Consider the following 26079-nt stretch of genomic DNA (forward strand, 5'->3'; position numbering starts at 1 on the left):
TTTTAAACTGCATTAGGGGACTTTTATTCTTTATTTATCACTTCCCCAAATAAAATATGCATGATATTTATCTTGCTCTGATGCGATACCTAGAGAACAAATTCGCCGTCTGCTAACAGCGTATCATTAAAGGCCTTTTCTCCAGGGGAAAATTGAAATGTAGATCAACCACAGCCTTAAAAAATACATCAGGACATGACGAAATGCTAGCTTGGTTGGGGACCAGAGGAGGGGAACTGTTAAGTGCCCTGGCTGAAGTGGAAGGCATGAAAAAGTGAACTGGAACATCAGCTTCTTTCTAGGTGACAATAAAGATGAGCTCGTTTGGCGAACAAGACGTCAGCTCTGGGGAGATTTAAATTAGATTCATCCATCACTCTTAACATGCCCGTGAAGATTCAGAACAGTTACCACACTGCCTTCTCCCAGCACTCAGCCTGCATGGCTGCTGGTTCCCAAGTAAACCAAGACAAAGAGAAAACCTTGACACTGGTACTGATCTGTGCTTGCAAACAGACATTGTAGTCATCTGCTAGACCACCAGCAAAATGCCATAGGGGCAGGGCACCCAAACCGCTGAGTGAGATGAATAGAAATCCCCGTCTTCTGGAGCAGCAGTCCCATACGGACTTGAGAAAAGCTGGCAGCACTTGGCAGCGCTCTCTCTTACACACCAGTTGGAAAGTCAGGTCGTTTGGCTGCTTAGCCAGCCTGCTGTTAAACTATCCAAACATTGCAAAACACAGCTGGAGGATGGCGTGTCAGGCCTGCTCGCCTGCGCGCACCACCAAATCGCTCTCCAGTGGATACAGCAGAGCTGACTCAGGTCCTCCGAGGCTGGCCATTCATTCGAGCTCTTGGGATTGCAAAAATTGAGCTTGAAATCTCACAGGGACAAACAGTTATTGCCGTATTGTTGGTCCATTTGTTTCCTGTCTCAGTTACAACCCAGGGAATTTTGAAGCGGGTTGCAACGCATACAGATGATGGAGGAACAAGAGGGTCGCGATGCCCAAAGTTTCCAAAACTGGGAAAGGTGCAGGGCTTGGTTCATGTTTCGGACAGAGGTTCAGGCTGGTCCTCAAGTCGTCTTCTTCCCTCCAGCTCTTATTCATTTATCAGACCAGCCCACCTCCTGACTAGACAGGCTCCTAAGTGCCCAGTGCTCCAATTAGGGGGAGGGTTTGAAGATGCCGTCTTTAAATTTTATAGTCTCTCTTTGTAATTGGTTCTCGCTGCTAGGGCAAGTCTGCAGAGCTCAGGTTTCATCCTGGAAACTCCAAGGAGATCCAGGAGGTTGTGAATCCAGATGAAAATCATACTCTCCAGCTCCCTTTGATGAATTTGGGGTCTTTTTTTTTAGATTCTCTTACAGCAGCCGGCTCCGAGGTGAAGTACGCATGGGCTCAGAGGAGTGCGTCTGTTTGCCAGGTACTTGGTGTAACAGCACAAAGCAGACACGAACCTTTGCACAGTAATTATCACTCTATTTTTCACTGTAATGTGCAGCTGCTGCTGACATAGGTCGGCACATAGGCAAAATGTAACATAAATAAATAAATAAATAAATCCCGCACTTATGAACATAATTCATTAGGGATTTGACTTTCTACAGCAAAGAAACAGATGTTCTATTGACGGCACTTCATTAGAGAAATAAATGGGGTCGCATACATATCTCTATTCACATCCATCTGCGTAATATGAAGGCCATATATGATGATTTTTAAAGTAGAGCAGTACGTGCAATTTTAATAGCAGGCTTCAAGCTTCTCAATGTCCAGAACTGATCAGGCCAGGAAAATGATTTTAACTTTTGAAGAAACTGTAATGCAGTCCTAGAAAATGGCTGGTTGGGATGTAATAATGGTCACTCAGGGTGGCTATCATCACCAAAATGAACCATATAAAATAAAGAACTTCACAGAGCTGCGTGCTTGTATTCGTTGACAAATGCTGGAGGAAACTTAAAAAAAATTGTGCAAGTGGAAGACAGTAACGACAAAATTAAAAATTAGGAGCAACATCAAACAGTTTGGAAAGTAGCTTTGAACAACTGTGCCAGAATAACTACAAAAAAACCCAAAATAATGTGTCTTTTTTTTCCCAGTCGGTTTCTCTTTGGCACTAAACAGCACTTTGTGCACAACTAGCTCTACTGTTTCCCTCTCTCAATTTCTTCCTTGATGATGAGACTCCTCTACACAGGAAAGAATCAGAAACCACCTCCCTCCTTTTTATTTATATATCTATTTATCAAGTAGATAAATCACACTAGAAGGGAGGAATAGGCTGCAATTGGACCTAGACAGGTTACAGGGGTGGGCGGAGGAGAACAGGATGGGATTCAACACAGACAAGTGCAAGGTGATGCACCCGGGGAGGAAGAACCGGCACCATACCTACAGGCTGGGGAACTCCCTTCTCGTCAGGGCAGAGGCAGAAAAGGATCTGGGGGTCATCACTGATGCCAAGCTGAACATGGGCCGGCAGTGTGGGGACGTGGTCAGGAAGGCCAACCGCACCTTGTCCTGCATCCACAGATGCATCTCGAGCAGGGCCAGGGAGGTGATCCTCCCCCTCTATGTGGCACTGGTCAGGCCGCAGCCGGAGTCCTGCGTCCAGTTCTGGGCGCCGCACTTCAGGAGGGATGTGGACAGCATGGAGAGGGTCCAAAGGAGGCCACTTGCATGGTCAGGGGGCAGCAGGGCAGGCCCTACAAGGAGAGGCGACGGGACCTGAACCTGTTCAGCCTCCACAAGAGAAGGCCGAGGGGGGATCTGGTGGCCTGTTACAAACTAGTCAGGGGGGATCAGCAGGCACTGGGGGAGTCACTGTTCCCCCGAGCACCGCCAGGAGTGACCAGGAATAACGGTCACAAGCTGGCAGAGGGCAGATCCAGACTAGACATCAGGAGGCGCGACTTCACGGTCAGGGCGGCTAGGATCTGGGACCAACTTCCAAGAGAAGTGGTGCAGGCTCCTACCCTGGGGGTGTTTAAGAGGAGGACGGATGAACACCTTGCCAGGGTCGTTTGACCCCAGCACTCTTTCCTGCCATGGCAGGGGGTCGGACTCAATGATCTGCTCAGGTCCCTTCCGACCCGAGAAACTATGAAACTGTGAAGTACTAAAGCAAGCCGAGAGGTTCTGCTCATCAGATGCTGTGCCAGACACGGGCATTTTTAAAAAATGATGTACATTTGTACATGTACAGACACACAGTATGCATAAACACGGAGATGGCGTGTGCCTGTGTCATGCTAGTTACATGTGTGCAGAGCTCCTGTGCACTCAGCTGTCTCCTCACACCCTCGAGGTGGCCACACTTTTAAGCTCTGTGGGACCCCGATTCCATCTGCCATTGCACCCATTTACGATAGCCCGTCTGTTATTGCACCCATTTATGATTGCTACTGCACAGGGGAACCACCACATGGGGCCTTAGCATGCAAATCCAACATGTCAGAGAGCAGCATCAGGCCCGTTACATGCCCTGAAATAAAAGGTGCCATCCAAATCCAAGCTACAATTCTATCTTTAAAAGGCAGGGATTGGGTCTGTCCCATGTAGGCGGCAGGCTGTGCATCTTCCCACAGCGGCAGGGGCTCTGCTCAACTTCTCTTGCACTCCAGCCATGCCTTCTTCCTCCCCGACATTGCCCCCAGGCTACACAGAGTAACGTCACTACCTCTCCCAGCTTCCACAAGCAGCAAGACCCCTGCATCTAGGGAATACCCGACTAGCTCGCACCAGCTAGCACAGCGCCTTATACCCTGTGCGGAGATGGAGGAATCCCATCTCAAGTGCATAACAGCACCGCACCTGTAAGTGTGAGCATCTGCTGCTGTCTTGCTAGAGACCCGAGTGGACTCCTAGGGAAGAATACCAATGAAAACAGCCAGCTACTAAGATGCTCTGCTCCCTGTGGTCCTCCTCCAGACATGTGGGCCACTCTAGACTTAAGCCACAGGGCATTTTAACAGGGCTCACTGAGGAACGCAAGTAAGGCGGCACAGCAAAGTCCAAGGTCTCCCACTGTCCCCAGTCTGCTACTTGTGGTCACTTCCCTATGATGCCAACCCCTTCCCGGCTGCATGTACTTGCTCTTGATTTATTTAATAACAACTTGAGTTACAGGGTTTAAACAACTATAATTGGCAGGGAATTTGCAAATGAAACACTGGGGCTTTGAAAGTCCATTTTCCTTGTACTTGCCCTGGAAAAACATAACTATGTACAAATAATTATAATCAACAATGAAGGACAGGGCATAAATATGTATTAGAAGACAGAGTGAAACATATAAAGTGCCTCATGAAGTGTCACCGCAGTGCATCTCATATGTCATGCGGAAAAATGAACAACATTATAATTACAAGCAATTCAGTCCTGGCATTGGATGTATTTTCATAGAATTTAAAAGCAGAAGAGACCATGGGATCATCCAGACTCACCACCTGTATATCATTGGTCCTTAAATTGCCACCCATTAGCCCTGCACAAAGCCCAATAAGTTAGGGTTGACTAAAGGTTTGCCTTTGGAAAAAAACCACCTGCTGCAAAAAGTAGTGCCACCCACGGGAAGCCAGGCCTAACACCTGGATCTCCTGCTCCTGAAAACACACTTTTGGTTGAGTGAGTAGTAAAAGGAGGCCTATTTTCTGTCCTGTGAGCCAACCACTAATGAGGAACATCTCTCGCTCGTACACACAAAGACAAGATCGCGTCACCTCCCGAGAGACTCGGCAGAATCTCTCCGCTTGACAAGACCGTTGGTCGGCCAGCTGAAAGATGTAAGAGGCAGAAAAAACTTTGCGTGCTTCTCTCTCCGTCAGCCAGCAAAACTGCAAACGTATACGAAGGTTTCGGTTATGAGCAGACTCGCACTGCAAGCAAGACGGATCTTGTTCTCCATCAAACTTCCCTAATGGCAATGAAAGAGACGGAGGGAGAGAGCAGGCGAGCGCCAGCGTTGCTACAGGTCATGACACGTACCAAGAATAGACATACCGCACCATTCAAAACTTTAAGCCCACCTCACTCCCACCAACCTGCAGAAACCAGCACACGTCCATGTGGCCCAGGGTACCTTTGTGATCATCAGTGCACTACAGTCCCCAGAGTTTGTAGTGACATCCACAGTTTACCTTCAAACAGAAATGTCTGATAGATTATTGCAAAGGCCAAAGTGGAAGAGACTTATTAGGACGGTTGTGAACAGACTTCCCACGCTCTGTCCATCCCGGTTTGGAGGCAGACGCGCGTGTCATCTATTCCAACATCGCCACCCGGCGTTTTTCCTGTCTAAGAACTTTTGCAAACTTCATTTAGGGATTGTTGTTTTAGTCACTGCTGAAATGCAGCCAGCTCTGGGGAGAAACATGGCCAGTGTTGGACAACCTGCACGAACACTACAAAACAGGGCAGGAAGTGAAGGATACTTAATCCCCTTTGGAGAGATTAACACACCATATCTCACTCTTAGAGACTCTCAGCATTTGCTCTACATTCAGCTGGATGGTGATGGAGACCCAAATTATTTAAACAGAAAGAACTGCGCATTCTCATTTTAAAGCACAATAGCCAGATCAAGAGTCTCTCCCACTTAATGGCATAAAGGTAATAACTGTTAACCTTCAATTACTGAAGATGCAAAGGGAAAAAAAATCTTTCATTTAAAAACTGCTCATTCAGTTGCCATGGACACTGCTTAATCATGAAGGATGACTGTTGCCTCGTTACTATAGCAACCCAGAGGCTTAAGGAGCATCCTGTAATTTCACTCCAGACACCAAATTTTACAGCAGGCCACCTATCGCCACGTTCAACTACTTCAGAACAAGTCCAGACCTGATCTCTGACACTGAGACACGCACCGAAGTAGAAATGCTGTCATAAACGCAAAGCGCGAGGACACGATGCAGACAGAAAACCTGCACGTCACGCAGATCAGCTTCTCCCAAAAGAAATGTAAAGCACTTTAAAAATAAAACGCCGCTGAAAAGGAACCTGCCCTACTAATCAGGCTAAACTCTGATTTTCCTTTTTGTGCTCTCGTTAATGCCAGCAAAGTCTAGGCAATTCCTTGCAAGATCAAAAAATGCTTCTGTGCTCATGCAAAAATAGTTCTCCAACAGCAGCGCTTGTTGGCAATACTCACAAGCAAATACCAGCTATCAGGGCACCCTCAGCAGCCCGGCACCGAGCAGCAACACTGCAAGAGAGGTGCGCACATACAAACAACAGGGGAAGTGACTATCAGGACAGGATTGCAGGTTCAAGCTTCCCGCAGATCCATCTAAACTTAGGAACATAGCATTACCTTTAAGGGCTATTTAAAACCATACCAGGGAAACCTCATTCCCTAACTGTAGCACCCTGCACAGCATACGGGCACTCTAATTTTCCTGCAGGCTGTTTAGCTTAAGCTTTGATGAGCGCATGCAAGTATGTATCCAACCACCACCCCAAAATGAGGGAACTGGGCTGGCCCTGGCCCAACGTGGCCATGCTTCTTCGTCTGAGTCACCTGGAAAAGACTGAAGCAGGCTGCTAGCAAGTGTCTGCAACACGGTGCTCGGGGGTGCTGCTACCTGGCACAGGAAAGCTACTGCGCGGACACCCTTTATCTGCATGCCCAGCGTTTATGCTGCATAAGGGCAATGAAATAAGCAGGCAAGCCTTTCCAAAATGTCTAGACAGGGGCGACTGCCTTGTGCAGGGGGCTGAACTAGATGGGACCTCCTGCGATTCCTTCCAGCCCTCCTTTTCTAGGATCCTAGCTTTTTTTATTTTAATAGGATTTAAATGGAAATCTAAGTTTAAACGTTCCCCTGCAGGGGGGAAAAACCAAGCAGGCTACCCTGACATAACACCTGAGATCCAGAAAACTCAAATGACTGAACAAAAAGGGAAACTGCCCAGTCTAGCTTCACGGTCTCCTAGACAGGAGTAAATGAAAGGATTATTAAATGCCTTCAGTGCAATAACCGGAGAGATTAGTGGTGCACAGACAGACTTTCAAGGGAAATCCAGATTTAAAGACAGTGGAGCTTTAAAAGACAGCTCTGTGTGCAAGCTGTTTTGCCTGCCAGTGCTGGGAGAAGACACATTTACTCTAATATATAAAGAGCTGCTGACACCTCTGTATTACATCCATTTAGGAACGATTCTCCTTTGAACCCAGGCTCTCCATATTTCTTCCCTCCCCTTTCCCCCCCTCTTTTATTATCAAGGGCTTTTAGATAAAAACAGGTTCTGCGTTTCCCTGGAGCAACTCATCTTCTGCCATTCATTCCCTGCCTGAAGTTATCAGCCTGTCTAAGCAAAATTGTCAGGGAGAAGTGACTGAAGTTACAACCAGAGGGAAAGAACGCTGGGTAGAGAAATAAAATAAGCAAGCAAAGTGGGGGGAAAAAAGGACAAAAACCATTCTCAAAATTGCCAGAGAGACTACAGAAAAGTGGAGACAGTTTTAAAACGTCTCAGCTCAGCACGCATCCCGAATTATTGTGTGCTCCTCAAGTCAGGGCACTGAGACGTGGCACTGAGGTGCATAACGATCAGCTTTACTGGTGCTTAAGACTTGACATTGTCCCGACTACACACCCGCCTTCCTGCCCAACTTGCATGGGGACCTGGCTTTGCAATCACTTCTTGAATTGATGCTAAGTGTATTGGGGACTCTCACCATTTTCTCAGGCATTGCACAATATTTTACGCTTTTCTCAAAGCCTCCACTCCCAGAATGACATTGCGGGCAGTTCTCATAGGAAACGGCACAGTTCCCAGTGTGTAAATAGGCAACGTGGCCTAGCTGCTAGAGAGGGAAACCCTGAATCCAGACCCTTGGGTGGTTCTCCCCGCTCAGGGCAGGGAGCATGGTCTCCTGGTGAGAAGGGAATCCAGCAGACCTCTACTGGCTTGCCCTGCCGGTGCCCACCTGCAGGTCTCTATTCACAGCGACCTGTAAAATGACAGCCCCAATCTACCTGAGCCAAGACCTCATGAATGCACATCTGTAACTGTTTAGAGGCCTTCGCAGCCGAGCTGCTATAGAAGGGCAAAGGGTTGTTGTAACGAGGGTACTGAGGTCCTCAGGCCTGGGTTGGGTCCTGTTGGGAGGTCCTGCCAGCACTATTATGGACAAGCAAGCCACACTGAGGATGTCAGGACAAGTCTCCCCCATTCCCTCCGGATCCCAGACTCCTCTGCCAATTCTGCTTCCTTCCTATCCAGACTTGTAACCCCACTTCTCAGCCTCCGCACGCCTTTGGACACAGCAGCCGACACCGGGCCAGGCCAGCTGTGCGGCCCTGCGCAGTACCTCCTGTATGCTAGCTCATTCCCCGGCGTGCTCCTGTCTTCTTTTCTCTTTCCGTCTTCTCACCCAGCCCCCGTCCCTTCTTATCGTCTCTCCATCCATGTTCCCTACCCAGGAAGTCTCAAATCACCAGCTCCACTGCTTTCCCTTTTTAATTTAACACGAGTGTCAACACATCAGGAGCAAAGGGCAGACAAGGAGGAATAAATGAAGCCCAACAGTGAGATCTTGTCAGTGAAAGGGAAGGGGAAAAGGGAAACAAAGAGAACGGAGGTGTTAACTCAGCCTGTCAAAAGCAAAGAAAACGACTGGCCCAAAAATGAAAATTTCAAACAAACGGACGAACCCCGCTCCCCCGGCCTGTCAACCTTGCACGGTTTTATGTGGAGCACGGCTTTATGCTCTGGACACTAGTGGCATTGCAGCTCGTGCCTGTGTGGTTGGGAATTGGGGTGTGGGGACCCCTGCTCAGAGGGCGATGGGAGGAGGTACATTTGGACACTGCCGATCCTAATGTCCTACCCACGGTTTTCCAGTAAGAGGGTACCATGCATCCACCAGAGAGGCCATGGCCCCGCTGGGGCTCACTCCTGGGGTCCACAATAAGTCCTGCCTTTGAGTATGCAAACCACCATGTGAAAGGATCAGCTCTGGACTCCCGACCCAACAGGAATCTGCATCAGTACTAAAGAATACACATGCCGATTGACATATTTCTGCAGCTAGGATTGCTGCTAATCAGGACGATATGCATCACCAGGGGAAACCCAAAGACTGGAAGAGCAGTGGGTACTATCGATCCAGACAGAACAACGCAGGGGAGGCTTGTGTGCTAGTCCCCCCCATGCCCCGCAGCCAGCCCCAGCCACCCTCGGAGCAGAGACAAACTCAACTCCTTCTGAGGCTTCATTTCACAAAAGGACTACTGAGATTTTTACACGGCTTTCACGCTAAAACAATTTGTGGATAAAAAAATCCACCGCCATGTGCTGCTCCCTAAGTTATTAAATCAAGTGCTGATTTTTATTAGACAATTAAGTATTGAACAAATAGTGCAACTCTCAGCTGGAACACAATGTCTAAAAATAACAGGACTGCCAGTGGATATTCCCTGCAAACAGAAGAGCTTGAAACATTTCACAAATCTTTTCTATGGGCAGCTGTCAACTACACCGCTAACAAGCTCAAATGAAACGCCACGAGAGAAAGGGCCCAGCTAGAAAATGCCAGAGACAGCCTTGGAAAAACAAAGCAAAGATCATTCACACTAATTATCAAAATGTGCTGAGCCGGACGTTTTCCTTGTCCTGATATTTAAGGACACCACCCTGGGAAAAAGAAACATGCTGCTAACACTAAAAGCCATAAAAATGGACTTCCCCCCTGCAGGCAAAAAGACTTGCTGTTTTGGAAAGGTTACCAAAGGCTATTTTTCGGGGGTGGAGGATTTAGACACTTGCTGAAGGAAAGCTTAAGAAGGCAAAGAGAGGAGGATAGAGGTCTTCTGCTACCTGGTTAATCGTGGCTAATGGACAACCTGCCACCTCTCCCACTGACTTGCTGCTGGAGACGATGACCTAACCAGCTCGAAAGCAAGGAAAATTTGCAAGTCTGGGCCTGGGTTGCCAGTATTTGGTGGTCTCACAGGCTCAGAAAGGTGGCCCATTAGTGTAGTCCTTTTCAGATTTCCAGCACCCAGCCACTGGCCCACTTCACCTCGATGCAGACTGGTCTATGGGGAGTAATTCCCCCGCTTGCTCTGCTTTGGAGCATAAAACATAATCCCGGCAGGAGGCCAGCTGGCTGTGTCTCGTCACAGTCAGCTCTCTCCAGCCCTGGCTTCCTTGGCACAGGCTGCGCTACTTCTTTAAAAGTGAGTCACTCGTAGAGGAAGATGTGCTGGAAAGGAGATACCACTCCTTGTCTTGTCAAATGTAGCAGGATATGAGTCAGAGAACAACGGTGAAGCAGGAAATACCCATGTCAAGCGTTTTGTTTCTACCTCTTGCCTACCTAGCCAAATAAACCATCTGCAGAGGCACCTTTCAGTTTGCAAGGGTCACACAAGGTATTGCCGCAGAAGGAGTTTCTTAGAATAACAGGGTATTCTTGAGTACGCAGAGCACCCAGAAGGATGCCCCTAAGGAGCTTCTGATGTACACTTTGGGACTCGGTCCAAAAAGCGAGGATGACAAAGACCAGAGATGGAAGTGCGTGGGGAGAGATGTGCATTACAGTAGGAGTCGTGCGGTTCCGCATTACAGGCAGGTATACAATTAAAGTTCAAATAGTAGTTTTGTACTGACAAGGATAACAGCTGGCATGTTATTATGAGCTTGCAGAAGGACTGAGCTCTAGGCAGACATTTTAATGCAGCAGCATGGGAAAGAGCAAGGAGGGCACTTGAGTGCAAGGGTTGATCTGAAAGAAAATGTAGAGACTGTGGGTCACTTCCTTCCCTCCTGGGATCTCTGCAAATCTCCAGTGAAACCTGGTTTCATTGGAAAACACACATTTGTTAGAACCATTTCTTCTCACACAGATGGGATTTCTGGTCCAAACAAGAGGCAGTCCTACTCATCCCTACTAGTCAACGGTGGGCCCACTCACGTGGGATGTGGGAGACCAGGGCCTTGAACTTCAGGTCACAACATCCCAAAGAAGTGCCCAGTAGGTAGGTGACGGTGACTCTGGGTGGGTCTTGATTTCAGGACCTATCCTCACAGAGGCCGTGAGCTGTAGCCGTGTCCATGAGGTTACGCTGGTGCTTATTTCAATGCCTGTGCCAACAAAAAGTGGAGTGGTTGGTCTGCACTTCCAAGACCTCGCTGTCGAGTGTGCTCGAACGCTGGGCTTTGCGGGTGATCAGACACTCTTCTCTTCACAGCAGCCGTCAAAGGAAAAAGGGAGGGGGGGAGAAGCCTGTTTGATACAAGGCCTTTTTGTGGGAAAGCCTGAAAAGCGTTTGTGATAAACAGGCATCAGAGCGAGACATCTAAGCCTGAGGAGCTGACATAAGTGCAGCCTCAGGATCACCAGGTTTCAGGATCGGGAACTCGAACTGTTCTGAAATTCCCAGGGCCCCAGTGCCAACTGGTTTCTTGCACAGATCAACAGCAGGGGGAAAAAAATCCCAGTACAGCCCAGCAGATTCACAAGAAGAACCTGCTGCCATCTAGACAGAAGAGAGAACTCCCCCAGCTTTTTCACGCCCGTCGACAGCTCTCAATTGCCAAAGTCTTTGGGGGTGACACACGAGAGGGACATCGGGGCACCGTCCTGCCTGGGAGCTCCAGCAATGCCAGCTCACTGCAAAACTCTGGTTCCCATGGTGAAAGCTGGACTATAAAGTTGGCCTGTTTGAGAAGGCAGGATGCCCTGGCTCTGCCACGCGCTGCCTGAGCAATGAGGGAGCAGTGTGCAAGGAGGCGTGCAGGTCGGCGGATGAGGACGATGGAGAACTAGATGCACATTTCATAGACATGAGGGCTGGAAGGAACCTCATGAGATCATTGGGTCCAGCCCCCTGACAAGGGGCAGGAAGTCAGTTGAGGTCAGATCACCCCAGCAAGTATTTGCTTCCCATACTTTCCATGAAGTACAGAAAGCATCTCAAGAGAGGGGATCTGCTAACAGTGACTGCTGAAGGGCTAGCAATCCATGGGGAGATGCCCTCAGGTAATCAAGTCAGGGGCATCTTCTAGGAGGAATGGGATGAAAGCAAGCAAGAGGAAATCTTTACGTGTTTCCCAGCACACCAGGCACACACTGTTAGACTGCTGTTCTCCCCGAGCCAGAAAGAAGCAGCATTTCTGCATTTCTGTTTCTATTTTAAGGCCCTGCCTGTCTCAGGACATTTAACAACGATCCTCTCAGCCCATCTTCCAGTCTAAGCAGGTCCATTCCTCCTCTATGTTACCTCTGCTGCCGGGAAGCAGGAAGGGAAGACAAGAAGGCAAGAATCAGAGAGGCCAGAGACGGAGACTAGGATAAAGAACGTCTCGGGTCTAATCCAAAATCAAGAGTTTAGTCACTAGGTGCTTTTGGCAAATCACTTCATTTCTTCATGCCTGGGTCTCTCACTGCTTTAGTGGACTCACCTATATTCTTGTCTCAGCTGGCCCGCTGTCAAACAGGCAGTACTGACCAATGGGCAGAGAACAGGACGAGCACTCAGGAGACGTGGATCTGAACAGCAGCTCCGGCACTGGGCTGCCTGGTGCTTCCAAGTCATCTCAGCACCTGCCGATGCCTCAGTTTCCCCATTTATAAAACGGGCATAATGAGACTGACTTCTTCTGTGAGGCACTTTGAGACCCAGTGAGTAAGAGCTCTACAGAATAGCTAGGACTATAATGATTATGATTAGCACTGTGCAAATAACTGGTCCCTTTTGGCACGCTGGCAGCCGTGGTGGAAAGTCTGAAAAAACACTGACCGAATTTTTTATATTTATTTTAGCGAGCTAAAAAGTTGAGGAAAAATACTAAGTCTGAATTGAGCAAACTGCTTGTTTATTCAAAACACGATGCTGCTTGCACTCCCAGCACTATTTAAATAATGCAGCTTATTTTTTAAATAAAATCGAGGGGAATTTCAAAAAGCCTTCTTTGAACAGGAGAATCAAAATGTTTCATTTTTAAAACACTGAAACAAAAGGGTCCAACTTTTTCAGCTTTCTTTTCCTGCCTCCCCAACACAAGCAAGCTGGCAATCTTTTTGCTTTCCCTGAACGTACATTTTTTTCTTGAAAAATTTTCAGCCAAAAATGTTGCTGATCTCTAATTATTAGATACTGCACAGCTGCGTGGGAGGCTGAACTAACAAACATTTACGAAGTGCTTTCGCATCTTTGCAGGCACATTTCTATATATTATGGATGCCTTCCAAGAGCGGCTGATTGAAATGGATACTCCTCAATTCATCATTTCTGTGTTACACCAACATCACTCTATTCATTAGGCCTCTTAAAATCAGAAGCTGGCCCTCATTATATTAGAACAGCGATCCTCCAGGCTTTGCTCTTACCTTCCATAATGGGTGATTTCGGGAAACCCGTTGCATGTCATGCCATCAGCTGCTTTCCACAGTTTTCCTCACCATAACCACAAACTTTTGTCACCGTGATGCATACTCTGAATGGTTTAATACCAGTCAGATATGGTGTCAGTACCAGAGAAGTGGCGGATATATTTATACGGTGTAAAAGCCTCGCGATGACAACCTCTAACGAGAACAGTGCAAGGCCTTGGTAACTGATTAACCAAGACACACAGCTAGCTACACTACCATGATAAAAGCCAACGTGCTGCTAAAACTGCAGTTTTTATTCAGCTTCTGCTATTTTACAACCAGTATTTCACAAGTCAAAGTGTGAAATGATGTGCCCAAAAATGTGCGTGCAATTCCACGCTTAATGTGTATGTGCATTTACCACGAGACGAGGGTGGTTTCCACGCACACCCCCCTGTGATGGCATGCAAATATTGTCAGTCGATGTACAAATCAGACACGTTATCGTGCTGCATGTTTGCATATCTAGCTGCGTATGCCTAGCGGGGAGCCTTGACCCATTCATGTTTACTTTTCTTACTTAACTCGACTTAACGGTTTTGTATAACCTTCTGCCAGGGAACGGTCTCGCAGCCAGAGGTGCTCCTCACACGGGCTTCGAGCACCTCTGTAACCTCACTCAACTCAGACTACCCCCCGGCCTTCCTTTGTTATATTCCTGGGAAAAGTCTTGCCTCTGAACGTCCAGGCTGAGCAGAGGCTGCTGCAAGCCAAATTTCCTCAGAGACACTTCAAGTCCACAATGGGCACCATCTGCAAGGGTCATGAATGGAAATGAAGCCATAATTGTGCTCAGGCAAGTTATAACTTAAGTTCTACTGAGAAATAAATGGGAGATGGCGACCATTTGAAAAGAGGGCAGAACTCTCAGTCCCCAACGCTACTCGTTATCTTAGGTGGAAGTAGAAACTTTGTTAGAGAAACGTGTGCAACATGCCAGCTTGTTTTAGCTATCCAGGAAGCTTGACGCTTTGGTATTATTTTGTTATTAAAAGTCATTTAGGACAACAAATGCTCCGGCCAGGATTTAAGGATGACTTCTTGAATGTATGTAAGCCAGGCAATAATTAACCAGTTTGTTGTAAACGTTCCAGAAATTCATCCTGCGCTTCGAGGGTGATTGCTGCGATGTGGGGGTGGATGCACTGTAGTCTTTGTCGGTAACTAAGTGGGTGAATCCCTAAATTAGATGCAAGCTTCATCTCAGACTCAGGGAGCTAGGAACAGCGCTACGGTGCTAAAGTCTCTAGGAGGAGATGGTGAACTTGCAGAACCCTTGCTGGCCAACACCTGCTCTTACTCTACGCTCCTAATTAAGTAAAAGCAGAGATGCTTAGGAGCAAGCCAGAGGCCAAAGAGCTGCAGGCGACGAGCAGGTGCTGCTTTTATAGGGAGTTTTTCTTCCCCTTCCCGAGCCCCCAAGAACCTTCCAGTACCATTAGTTGCCTCACCTGGTAGCAATCATTATTATAACCATGATTCTTCACATATTTGCACACATCTTTGAGCAGAACAGATGGTCCAAAGAAAGAAAAGGACATTACACAGGGTATTTTTTTTTCTAATCTAACTGCTATCTATTCAGCTTGCCCAGAGCCCCTGTGGTATGCATAACCAGGAGATTTCAGGCATCATCATTATTCAAACACAGATTAACAACAGGGGGAACCTGGCTCCTTGATTTAATGGGCACTCAAAACGCACAGGTTTGAGTACAGTGCAGGCGGTGAGAGCGCAAGTGCAATGGATGCCAACCTGCAGCATGCCTCGCTAGTGCAACCTGGCGGGCCCGCTCCCTGCCTGTGCCCCCTCAGCCTCCTTTGGGAGATTCCTTTACAGCCTAGCAGGGCCATTGCATACCGGAAAATATTTCCTAAGCTCTGAATTGAATTCTCCACTGCTTAAAACCCCACCACCAATGCCTCCCCCCCTGCCCCAGCCACCAGGCAGATTCTGTCCCTCCATGACCTTCATACCCATGGCGAGGGTGCTGCCCTTCCCCACGTCCAGGGGAAGGATATTACCTCTGAGCTCGGCACAGTTTGCTGAAGTCATTCCAGGCCTCCTCCCTGCAGGAAGCTGCAAGACAGCACCTGTTCCCACATATTATCCCTGGCATGGCTGCATGGAAGCTGGCTGCCATGACAAACAGCTGCCCCGGTCCAGTGAAAGGCATGGAGGAGATTCTCCCTCCTGCTGCCTCAAATCATCCTCCTCTGGAGCGGCAACAAGCAGCCATCTTCTGCTCCTCCGGTGCAGTGCTTCTCAGCCAGGGTGCCTCGAGATCCTTTCAAGGGTGCCGTGCAATGCTGGCACCGCTAGGCATGCAAATGTGATGCACAAGATGAACCCAGAAAGGAGCCCATAGTGTTAAAAACATTCTGCCCTGCTGCAGTCTTTGCAACAGAAGAATGACTCTCTTACCTTTTCTGCATTCAAAAAACACGTGGAAACTAAGAGCTGGCATTTTCCAAGGGGGGGCCCTCGAGTCTAACAAGGGGTGCCTCAAGTCTAAAAAGGGTGAGGGCCACTGCTCCAGCGCTTGCTCAGGAAAGGAAGCACGCCTGGCCACTTCCCTCAACCGTGCAAGCCCCAGCTGCTGCCTCAGGACATGTTACAAGCCAGTCGGGCAGCTTGGACTCCACAGCCGAGCAGGGCTGCTTCCCGGCTGCCAGGCACACGTGTGGAGCCCGGAGCCATCGGGAGCTGGCCACGGGGTGGGGGGGGAGCAGGAATCAAACACAAACTTCTCATCGGCACTTTTTCTTCCTTCAAACGCTCTCAGGTCTGGGGGCTGACCAGGGCCTGGTCACACACAGCAGGCAGATGCATCCCTGCCCTGTGGGAAGGGGCTAAGCTGGCAGCAGGTGGTGGCACCTGTGCTGCTGCAGCTGCAGGGCTCTGCCACCCGGGAGGGTGCAGCAGGGACAATGGCCAGTGACTCAGGCAGGGCAGGAGGGAGGGAGGTGCCAGCAGGGAATGTGCAATAGCTAGTTGACCTCCCCACCGCAGCCCTCTGTTCAAAAGCAGACTAAAGGACCCCAGGTCTGGGTGCAACCGCTGGATCCAGCTGCTGGCAAATCCCTCTTGCTGCATTAAACGGGGCTGCAGCCAAATCCTTGGATGATGTGGTTAGTAAAGCTCCAGCATCCTGCACAGCGCACCCATTGCTGGCTGAACAGATCCTAGCTCAATCTTGCAGGATAGCTCTACAGGATTTATGAGTCTGTAATAGCCTCATACCACCTGAGGATACCTTCCCTTGTGGGGGTGGATACCCGTGAGTCTGAGATACTCTCTGTCGCTGCAGCTCAAGGCTAGGTTTGGCGCTACTGTGAAGTGCTTCACTCGATAATGTTCAAGCGCGGCTCGTCCATGCTTTACGAAACGTCACCGCCACCCGTGAGTCCTTCCGAGAGATCTTCGGGAACGTGGGTAGATCAGAGAACAGGGGCCAAGCGCAACCTCACCAAGCGGCCTTCAGCTTATCAATGGGGCCTCAAAGGCAACCGATTCACCATCTCTGAAAACAAACCCCCCCATGCTAGAGCTGTGCCAGTTCGCACTGGTTAATGCTGCCTGAGCCCACATAGCTTCCAAATTCAGGCCAGATGAGCATACAAACCTCAGCGCCTCATCCTTACTTGTGTGCACTCCTTAGCCAGACTACAGCTCCCACCTTCTTGAGGTTGTTTGCTCATTAGCCTTCCAGTTAGGCCAGACATCTCAAGAAAGGTCTGTCTCGTGGTTCTCCAGTACTGCCACTACTAGCCTCTCTAGGCTGAACCTTCTGCATTTTAATCGTAGTCACTTCTCACCTCCAGGCCTCTGTTTCTGCATCTCGTAAACGGATGAGTCAAGAAGGATTTCTTACCCACCTTTGCAAAGCACTCCAAGATCTAGAGATGTGAAGAGCTACAAAAGTGCGATGAATTATTAAGATGGCACCAGTTAAAGCCACGAACCCCAGTGGCACCCTGCATAAAACCAGAAACATGGAGGAGGAAAAGTTATCTGTTATTTCCTGATCAGCAGCCAAAGGTTTTAGTCAGTTCAGATCTGGTTTCTAATCAGCACTAGGGCAGATTTCAAACCAATCTGCCTGCATCTCCCTAGTATCTCCCAATCTGCCTAGCATCTCCCTAAATATTTCAGCCTGCATTCGACGCAAATGGTGCTGGTTAGTCCATGGTGGGCTATTTATGGCAGCGAATGCATCTCGTCTGTCCCAGTAACTGAAATGGCGGTGAAACATTTTGGTTGTGAATGATTTATAAATAAAGCGGGGAAAAGGAACTGGTACGTGCGAACGAGTCTACAAACAAGCACTGCTCCCTGCCAGACAAAACAGGAATCAACCGTGGAAAGGAACACGCCGTCTACTTAGGGGAAAAACTGAGCTAGTTTCCTTATAGTTTCCCGAATAATGATTCAAAACACTGAACGAATTCTTCCAAGAGAAGAACCAGATGGAAGGAGATAGTGACCAAGCAAAAACTTCGGGGCCAAATTCTGCACTCGCCTTCACTGCTGTGAATCTGACTTGACTCCGGCAAGATCAGCGTAAAACCATTTTTAACACCAGCAGAATTTGGCCTTGGAGTTTGGGGTCAGTTACAAACTTCTTTTCATACAGCAACAACAAAAATCCCTTTTAAGGAACGGCTTTGAGTAATGCCCACCGAGAAGCCTGAGACCTTTTAAATATGCCTGACCTGGCACAGAAGAAGTCATGCACAGCCCCCCTCCTCTGCCTCATGGAAAGACATTTCAACAACAACATGACTCAGCGACAGCACAGGTCACTTCTTTCAGTGCTTTAACTTTAGGCACAAGCAGCAGTAAAGATTTATGCCACATTGGAAGAGAAAGCCAGAGCAGTTTATTTTTTTAAAAGCGCGGCAGTAGAATGAATGGACCGCTTGGCTGAGTACATCCCAAAGACGCATCACTCTCTGGACCCAGGTCCCGCTACCGAGGAAAAGCATATTCTTTTAGAGTGAGATTTGCTAAAGCGCCCAGGTGACTTTGGGACATAAATCCTGGGAGCTTTCACTGCGACTTAGGAGACTGAGTCCTCAGAGTCTTTGGGAGATTGCATGTTCAGAGGCACGCTGCTTCGAGGCCCCTGGAGACGCTCCGTGCGGAAAGAAGAACACATTCTAATAAGGGCTTTGCATTCAGATCGCATAGCTTATTCACCAAGCTCAAAGTGATTAAAAACATCAATTAGATCTCAAACATCCCAGGGAGCTAGGAAGGCACAGTTACCTTCATTTTACAGGTAAAGGAGCGGAGGGACAGGGAGTGGAAAGGACTTGATGTCAATGTAGGGAATAAAACCTCCGAGTCCTGACTCCTAAACCCACGGCCTTATTGTTACCTCCATTACTTGCCCACAACATTGCCCAGGCAACTCACCTTTCCCAGACATCACTGTCAGCTCTGCAGCGTGCAGGTACGCCTATGGGCACTTGCACCAGTCATTACCTCTAGCAGCAGACCTGGCTGGTAAGCAACAGAAAGCATGTCTTAGCACTTTAATTAGATGGAAGTTTGATTGCAATTACCCCGGCTAAGTGGCCTGTTCCGGCTCCGGGATCTGCTACGCTGTCTCTGAAGTCGTGACCTCCGAAGCAGTCGGTAGTAGTAGGATGGTCTCCCAGAACTTTTCCTGCTGTTCACTGACATTTTTGTATTGATTTCACACATAGACACATGCACGCGCGTGCTCAATCTCCCACTCTGACGCAGCGGCAGCACTTCCAGCGTTTATTGGAGTGGAAAGAGGGGGGGAAATAGGAACTCTCCAATTTAGACATTCAAAATAAAATGAAAAGGAATAAAAAAAACCCACTACCAACAAAAACCGGGCATGGAGTGCACTGTCTGAGCAGGGAAAAAACTTGCAGCCAGCAAGATAAACTGTACTAACAACTCCTGCCCCCAAAAAGATAAGCCTGTTGGAATTGGAAAAGGAAGCCTGAGTTGGCCTGGCCTCTTGAAAAGTGAAGAAAAGGCTGGACAAAATCCTGGACTGGATTGCCTCCACGGGACGGCCACATCTGATCAAGCTGCAATGGAAAAATCAGATTTTTCCTGGAAGCGGGGGGAGGGAAGAGAAAGAGGCTGCACAGCCCTGGGTGCTAGCATGCTTGCACGTGCCTCTGGCTAGCTGATCTTTGCAAAGATGAAGTTTAAGGCAGCTCTGTTTGCAACAAAAGGTGCCTAGGTCTTTATGAAAGAGGGGCTCGAGGAAGGGTGTAATGAGTTCCTTGCCATGGGACACATGTTAATCATCAAGAAGCAAAAGCCCCGGAAAATGAAGTGAAACTTGAGAGGGGAAAACTTTAATTAGAACTTGACTGAACGGAGCTCTAGACTCCCCTGGAGGCCCTTTTCCTTTCAACATTGAAACTGAATTATAGCACATCACACGAGATAAAGAAAGGAGCCTATTTGCCACTCAGATTCTGACTGCACGGGGGAGTCCATCTGTGGCTCCTAGGGCTCAATAGCATTACATCTGAATGGGCACTATTAATGTTTCAAACCATGGAGAGAGGAAGAAAAACCCCCCCACATCAACTAGATGTACTCCCTGCATCTCCCATTTCAAAAGCAGAGCTTAGAAGTGAGTTATCTAGCCCTTGGTCCAGGCTCTCAGAGCATCCAGCAGAGATGAAGACGTGCCCTCGGTCACGGGCATGGACATACCCCGAAAGAAGAGGAATGGCAGCCAAGGAGCGGGTGCATTAGCCGTTCTCGCCGAGGAGTCAGCGTTGGCATCCCGAGATCATGAAAAACCACGAGAACTTGACAGGGGATGAGCTGCCCAAGTGTGGCATTTGCACAGCGCCAGCCTGCATTGGCCTAACCTCGCCAGGTCTGGGTACCAAATTTATCTGCTGGAAGAGTCATTAGGAAGGTCAGGGACAGAAGGGCATTGGAGACAGAGCCCTCCTCTTTGCCCCGTAAGCTAACCTGAAAGCTTTCCCTGCTGCTGCTTGTGCTGTACCTTTTCTGGGAATAAGCAGAAACTGTGGGTTTCCAGGAGTCCCAATCCAACACCTCTGACTGGTGCTACATTCACTTCAAGAGAACAAAGAACATCTTTAATGCCACCGTGCAGGGTCTCCCAGCCACCACTACACTCCAGACTCCCATCTCAAGATGCCCAGGTCAAGCTGGTCAGGGGATGCATTAAGATTTGATATAGTTTAGAGCTTCTGATCAACATACTGAGAAATGAAACATTTAATTTCTCTGCTAAGAAAGCCCAGCCCATTACAAAAAGCAAGTCTCAGTCATTACAGAAGTCCAGGCCTGGTTTTGAGGCCTTGCATGAGGAATTCTGTACTAACTTTTCGACAGCGCAGGAATGAACCAATCAACATGGCAATGACAAGTTCAGGTCAAGTAGGCAAGATCACAGCTGGACAACAGACGACTCTTATTGCATCTTTCTGAGGGGGAGAGATTACCGAGTGACTTTCCACTGCCTGCTTTCTACCCAGCTGCACCGTCACTGCCCGAATTCACGCAGCAAACTGGGACAAAGAGGGATGAGCCACAGTTGCTATATTTTAACCACTTAACGTTACCCAGGAGAGAATTTTTTCACCATTCAAATAGGTTAGAAGAGACCAAATAAATTAACTTTAAAACATTTTCCAGAAGAACTAAGACTCATCTCAACTCATGTTATCCATTCACAAGAAGTGATATGCATACACTAGGAAAATCCCATGCTATCTGGACTTCAGTTGGCAGATCTGACTGTTCAGATATTTCCCTGAGCCCTAGATGGTGAGCTGGTAACCTCCTAAGAAGGACAGCCTTGTAGGCTGAATGGGACCTACTGGCTTGTGCCAAGTGAGAAATGCCTTCAGAGCAGTCGTTCCCAACAGCATCTCATCTCGTTCTCCCAGTGCCATTCCCCATAACCCCAACACACAAATGGACACAAAAGCATAAGCAAATAATTTTAAAGGTTCACCCAAATTCAGAGGTTTGAGAAACATGAGGTTACCAAGCCTGCTTTTGTTTAATCAGAACTACTTCAGTCAGCGACCGTCCATCTGGGATGGAGTGAGAGATGGACATTTAGTGCTCTGCGAGCAGGTGGAAACGATCAGGAGGTGTGTGCTGATGGGTCTGCAGCCATCATGCATTTATTCAAGTGCACTTAAGCATCTGTTCTATATTTACCCTTTTTTTTCCCTTTTTACCATCAGAGGTACCTTCAGAGACGGCCATGCAGGTGACCATAAAACAGGACGAGTTAATGAAGGGCTATAAAGTGCAATGACAAGAGGAGGGAGCCCTACAGTAAGAGCACAAATAGGTGGGAGTCTTGTTAGAGTTTTGCTGGACTGCCTCTGTCTCTGTCTCTCTCCCTCACTTCAATGATTGTTTGACGGCAGAAAGTTCGGATGCTTCATAGGAGTAGGCAACAAGAAATGACCCACCTGGGAGGTAACTGGGCTGCTTTGGACCTTTCCAATTAAACAAGAGATGCTTCTTCCTCACACCCATTTTGAAAGCCACCTCCCAACACCATTTCTTTTCTGTGCAGATGAATCTGGTGCTTGCAAAAGTAGCTAGATTAACAGCCCTAAAGAAAGATGCCTACGTACAAAATGGTCTCTATGCAAAACCAGTTAGGTAGTGGCCATACAAGATTTCCTACCACAACCCTGCCAACGTGACTTACTCATTCCTCCAAAAAAAGAGGAACTGAGGCTTCATGGATCTCACAAAGGGCCAGCAGAAGTACCCTGAATAGAGAGTTGACAGATGACACAGAGGTCACTTCAGAGCCACCAATAAGCAGTATCCTTCTGTCATCTGCAATGAGGGTTGGGTTTACACTATTTAAGTTCAGAGCAGATTGAAGCTGTCCTGCCTTGCAGGATATGGCATGTGTCACACAGGCCTGCTGCACTTTCTACACCACTTTAAGCTGGATTTAGTCCATTCCTTTGCTAAAACCTTACAGGAGCTGCAGAAGTGTGGGGTCAGCACCAACGGTCCACAGTGGAGACAGAGAGGCATGAATGCTGGCTTGTTTGCTTTGACATCAAGAGCAGCGCGCACTTGCCCGAGGGTTGTCTCAGCTACAGAGTTGCTGTTACGTCCATCTCTGGTGACAGAAGATGCTTCTCTCCAGCTTTACTCCATTTTCTCAATCTTTTTTTTCATTTATGGTTTGCTACCTGAAAAATAACCACTGGTCTTCAGCATGCCCATTCCCCAGCCTCTTCCGTCATCACTCTTCATCCTTTCTCAAAGGGCCGCAGAAGAAAACCATCACCTCTTGTAGCCGTCTCTGCTTCTGTGGAAGGGGACTCACAATCTTCATTCTCATTCTTTATTCACAGTGCACAGCCGCTGCCTCCGTCATGACTGCAGGGACCCCAGCAGGCCAGGGTATGACAGTCTGTCACTTCATATCCCCAGTTACTGTGACGCCTCTACTTGCCTAAAAGTCTAACAGCAGTGATAGTCCAGTCTCTTTTGGACTGTTCACCAGGAACTGAACTGAGAACTGCCTACATCATTTTGCCTGGGATAGAAGACAGCACCCATAAGGGGGCAAGGTCAGTCTTCCAATCTGTGCTGAACCAATGACACTGAAAAGGAAAGTTTCCCCCAAAGCCCCCAAATATATATATACACACACACATATACACATACATATATACACACACACAAACACACATACATACATATAAAATTTAAATGTTTGCAAATGCAGTCCCCTCTGGGGTGAAACGCAGCATGTTCCAGAGATGCACAACACAACTGCACCGAGGTGCAGAAAGGAAGTCAGAAATAAACTTTTATTTCAAATGTAGAGCTAAAATGCAGTGCTTAATGTTTATAATAACTGGGCTGTCCTACTGAGATCCCAGGATAGATGCTTGCTGTCTGTATGCTGATAAAACTGAAATGTGAGTGGGGGAAAATAGTAATTATTTATGTTATATGCATGGAAAATAGTAAAGAAAAACAGTGGGGTAGAAAGGCAAAGAGGAGGGACTTGGGTCTGAGAACATAAACATGAAAGAGAAGTCTTGGAAATCTTACAAGAATAAAATGACTCTTCCTATATAGCTGCTCCCCACAGAGATGTATTATAATTAATTATTATGGTTGTTGCTGTTATTGCGGGATCTCACAAGATCAACATCCCATTGCGCTAGGCGCTGCACACACACAGTAAAAGGTCTGGCCTAAAGAGTTTGCCATCTAACGAAGACGACAGGCACCTTGTGGGAGCTAAGGATCACCCCCATTTCAGAAGTGAAGCACACAGTGACTTCCTCCAGGTCACGATGGGAATCGGAGGCCCTGCTGGGAACAAAGCCCAGACCTTGGGGGACGCTGTCCAGAGCCTCAGCCAGCCTTCCTCTCTGGACAAGCAGGGGTGCTGTCAGATACGGGCTGACAGCTGTTCTTGCATACATCAGTGTGGCTTAACAATGCACCACCCCACTGTCCAGATGGGTTTAAAACCAACATTTTCCACTGAAGTGCCTAAAGCCAGGCACTCAAGTGCCTCACTTTCCACCCAGAGCTTCTGCTGACTGAACAGTCGAAGAATGTGGGAGTCGCATGAAAAAGCAAGTCAGGAGGCTCCACAAGGCAGCTGGCATCCCCATTTCTTGTGCTGCCTCATCTAACCACTAACCAACTTGCCTCTCCACCAGCAAGTTAATTTTTTTGGACCATAGCTTACAGGTTTCTGTGTGCAACAAGCTTCCTCCCCAGGGCAGGAGCTCAGTCTGGGCAGCAGACTGACTCCCAGGACAGAGGCTGCAGTAGGTAAACACGAGGGTGGAGAAATATGTTACTCACTGTGCTGGGAAAAATTGCATTGCATGGCAAACACCACAGCAGGCAGCCACGTGGGAAGCGTCACTCAGCCATCAGGCAGGTTACAGTAACACCGAGGAGAGTCAGAGTGCCTGAGAACTGAACTGGAGATATTTCCTGAGCAGTGCAATACACTTGGGGCCTGCCAGGGAACAGGGACTGACCTCGGAGTAGGGACATGCTTCCTGACTCTTTTCCAGCAGAACAACAGAGCTAAAGCATACAGACTTTTCCAGGTTGATAGCTAACTCCAGCTGGGAGACACCTGAATAAAACTCCAGGTCATTTATGCTACATTTTACTTCTACTGACATTTACCACCATAGGAAGTTCAAGTCTGATAGCTTCATTTGTATCCTGTGTATTCATGACACCCATCAAATTTAAGGTTAGCTGAGGTGTGTGGTATGACCCCATTGACTCCATAAACTGATAAACATGTGCCGAGTCTGATGCAGATCTTGGTTAAGGAAGATCTGCATCAGGTCTTTTATTTCCCACGTAGAGAACTGTCAAAATGAAATCTGAAATCTCGCCTATCTTAGGCAAGCTACTGCTTTAAATGACAGAGAGGCAAAACAAAGGGACATGAGCCTCTGGTGTGAAGCACATTCACACAGACACTCCAGCTGCACAAGAAAACTTTTTGTATTACAAAAAAGAGGAAGAAAATGGAAAATCCCATATTTGCTTTGGGTACAAAACTTCCTGGCCCCATACGGTCTCTGCAAGTGGTTGCTATGGGGCTTCATTTAAGTCCATTCGTTCTCTACCGGGATGTTTTTATTAAAACAAAGCTTTAAAACGGTGATCCGCTGAGTGATTAACAGGGAACCTCTGACTCATGGGTTCCAGGTATCTCCTCGTTCCTTCACCAAGAAAAAATTAAACCAGGAGCCTACTATGACCTCTGCAATCAGACCTAAGAGGTTTCCAGTGAACTCAATTTATAGCCAACTTGAATGTGTTCAGTGAAACTCTTTTGCTCATTCCCCCAGCCCAGCTGAGCCAACAGTGCTATTTACAGGGGTGACCTAACAAGCCAGACTAAAACAAACAGATTTCCTCCTAGCAGAGACATCCAAGCAGTATGTAACACCATATACACGGCCTGAAACTGGTGCACAAGGCTGATGCTGAGAACGCTCTTTGCACAGGAGATTCTGAAGAAAGTTGCCTGGTTACCTAGCGAGAACTGACTTCATCATTTTTGCAGCCCAGCTGCTCAGAAATACATCATTTACAAGAGCAGGAAGAGGTAGGAACAGAGGGGAAAAGTTCCCCACCTTTTGGCTAGCATCTGCCAGAACGCCCAGGACAACCTTCGTCCAAGGAAGCTTCATTTTGCTGGGGAAAAAACATTTAATTTCACTAGAAGCTCAAATAAAACCAGGGCTTTTATTCCGGTCACCGCATAAGAAGGTGGTTTATTTGCAAGCAGAACAAAAACTTAAAAGTTTGAATATTTACAACTTGAAAAATGGCCAAAAATGAAAAAAATAAAATAAAATAAAAGAGAATTTTTCAAGGAAAATGAAGATTTTTTCTTTTGAAATTTTGAACAAGACTTTTTTTTTAAACAGCTCTCAAAGGCCCCAGCACCTGCTTTTTGCAGAAACATGTGGCTCCAGGCACTCACCAGCCTCTTCCTTATTATTGGGTTCCTACAAACAATTTTAGGGGAGTCCAGGTAAATGCTGGTGAATGGGTTTTCTAAGACTGACCATCAAATAGATTCCTACAGATGCATGTGGGAGGATCAGCTGGAAAATAAGTCAGTGCAAGTTGCTTGATGGCTGG

General features: G+C 47.8%; 1 protein-coding gene across 7 annotated transcripts in view; it reads right to left on the reverse strand.

The window, feature by feature from the left end:
* Positions 1–26079, reverse strand: part of DAB2IP (DAB2 interacting protein) — a 263142-nt gene that overhangs the window by 179523 nt on the left and 57540 nt on the right. Inside the window, exon 1 of one of the 7 annotated variants that reach the window (XM_090021167.1) lies at positions 18969–19569. The exons of 2 other annotated variants lie outside the window; for them this stretch is intronic. In XM_090021167.1, the coding sequence (XP_089877293.1) occupies positions 18969–19110 (142 nt within the window). In that variant the 5' untranslated portion in view covers positions 19111–19569. Of the gene's footprint in view, positions 1–18819; positions 18933–18968; positions 19570–26079 lie in introns of those variants that run through there. 4 more of the 7 variants (XM_090021169.1, XM_090021171.1, XM_090021165.1 and 1 more) reach the window with 4 other exon arrangements.

This window comes from Crocodylus siamensis, chromosome 11, assembly GCF_052110815.1.
Source record: "Crocodylus siamensis isolate JL-2025a chromosome 11, ASM5211081v1, whole genome shotgun sequence".
In the NCBI taxonomy this organism is placed as follows: Eukaryota; Metazoa; Chordata; order Crocodylia; family Crocodylidae; genus Crocodylus; species Crocodylus siamensis.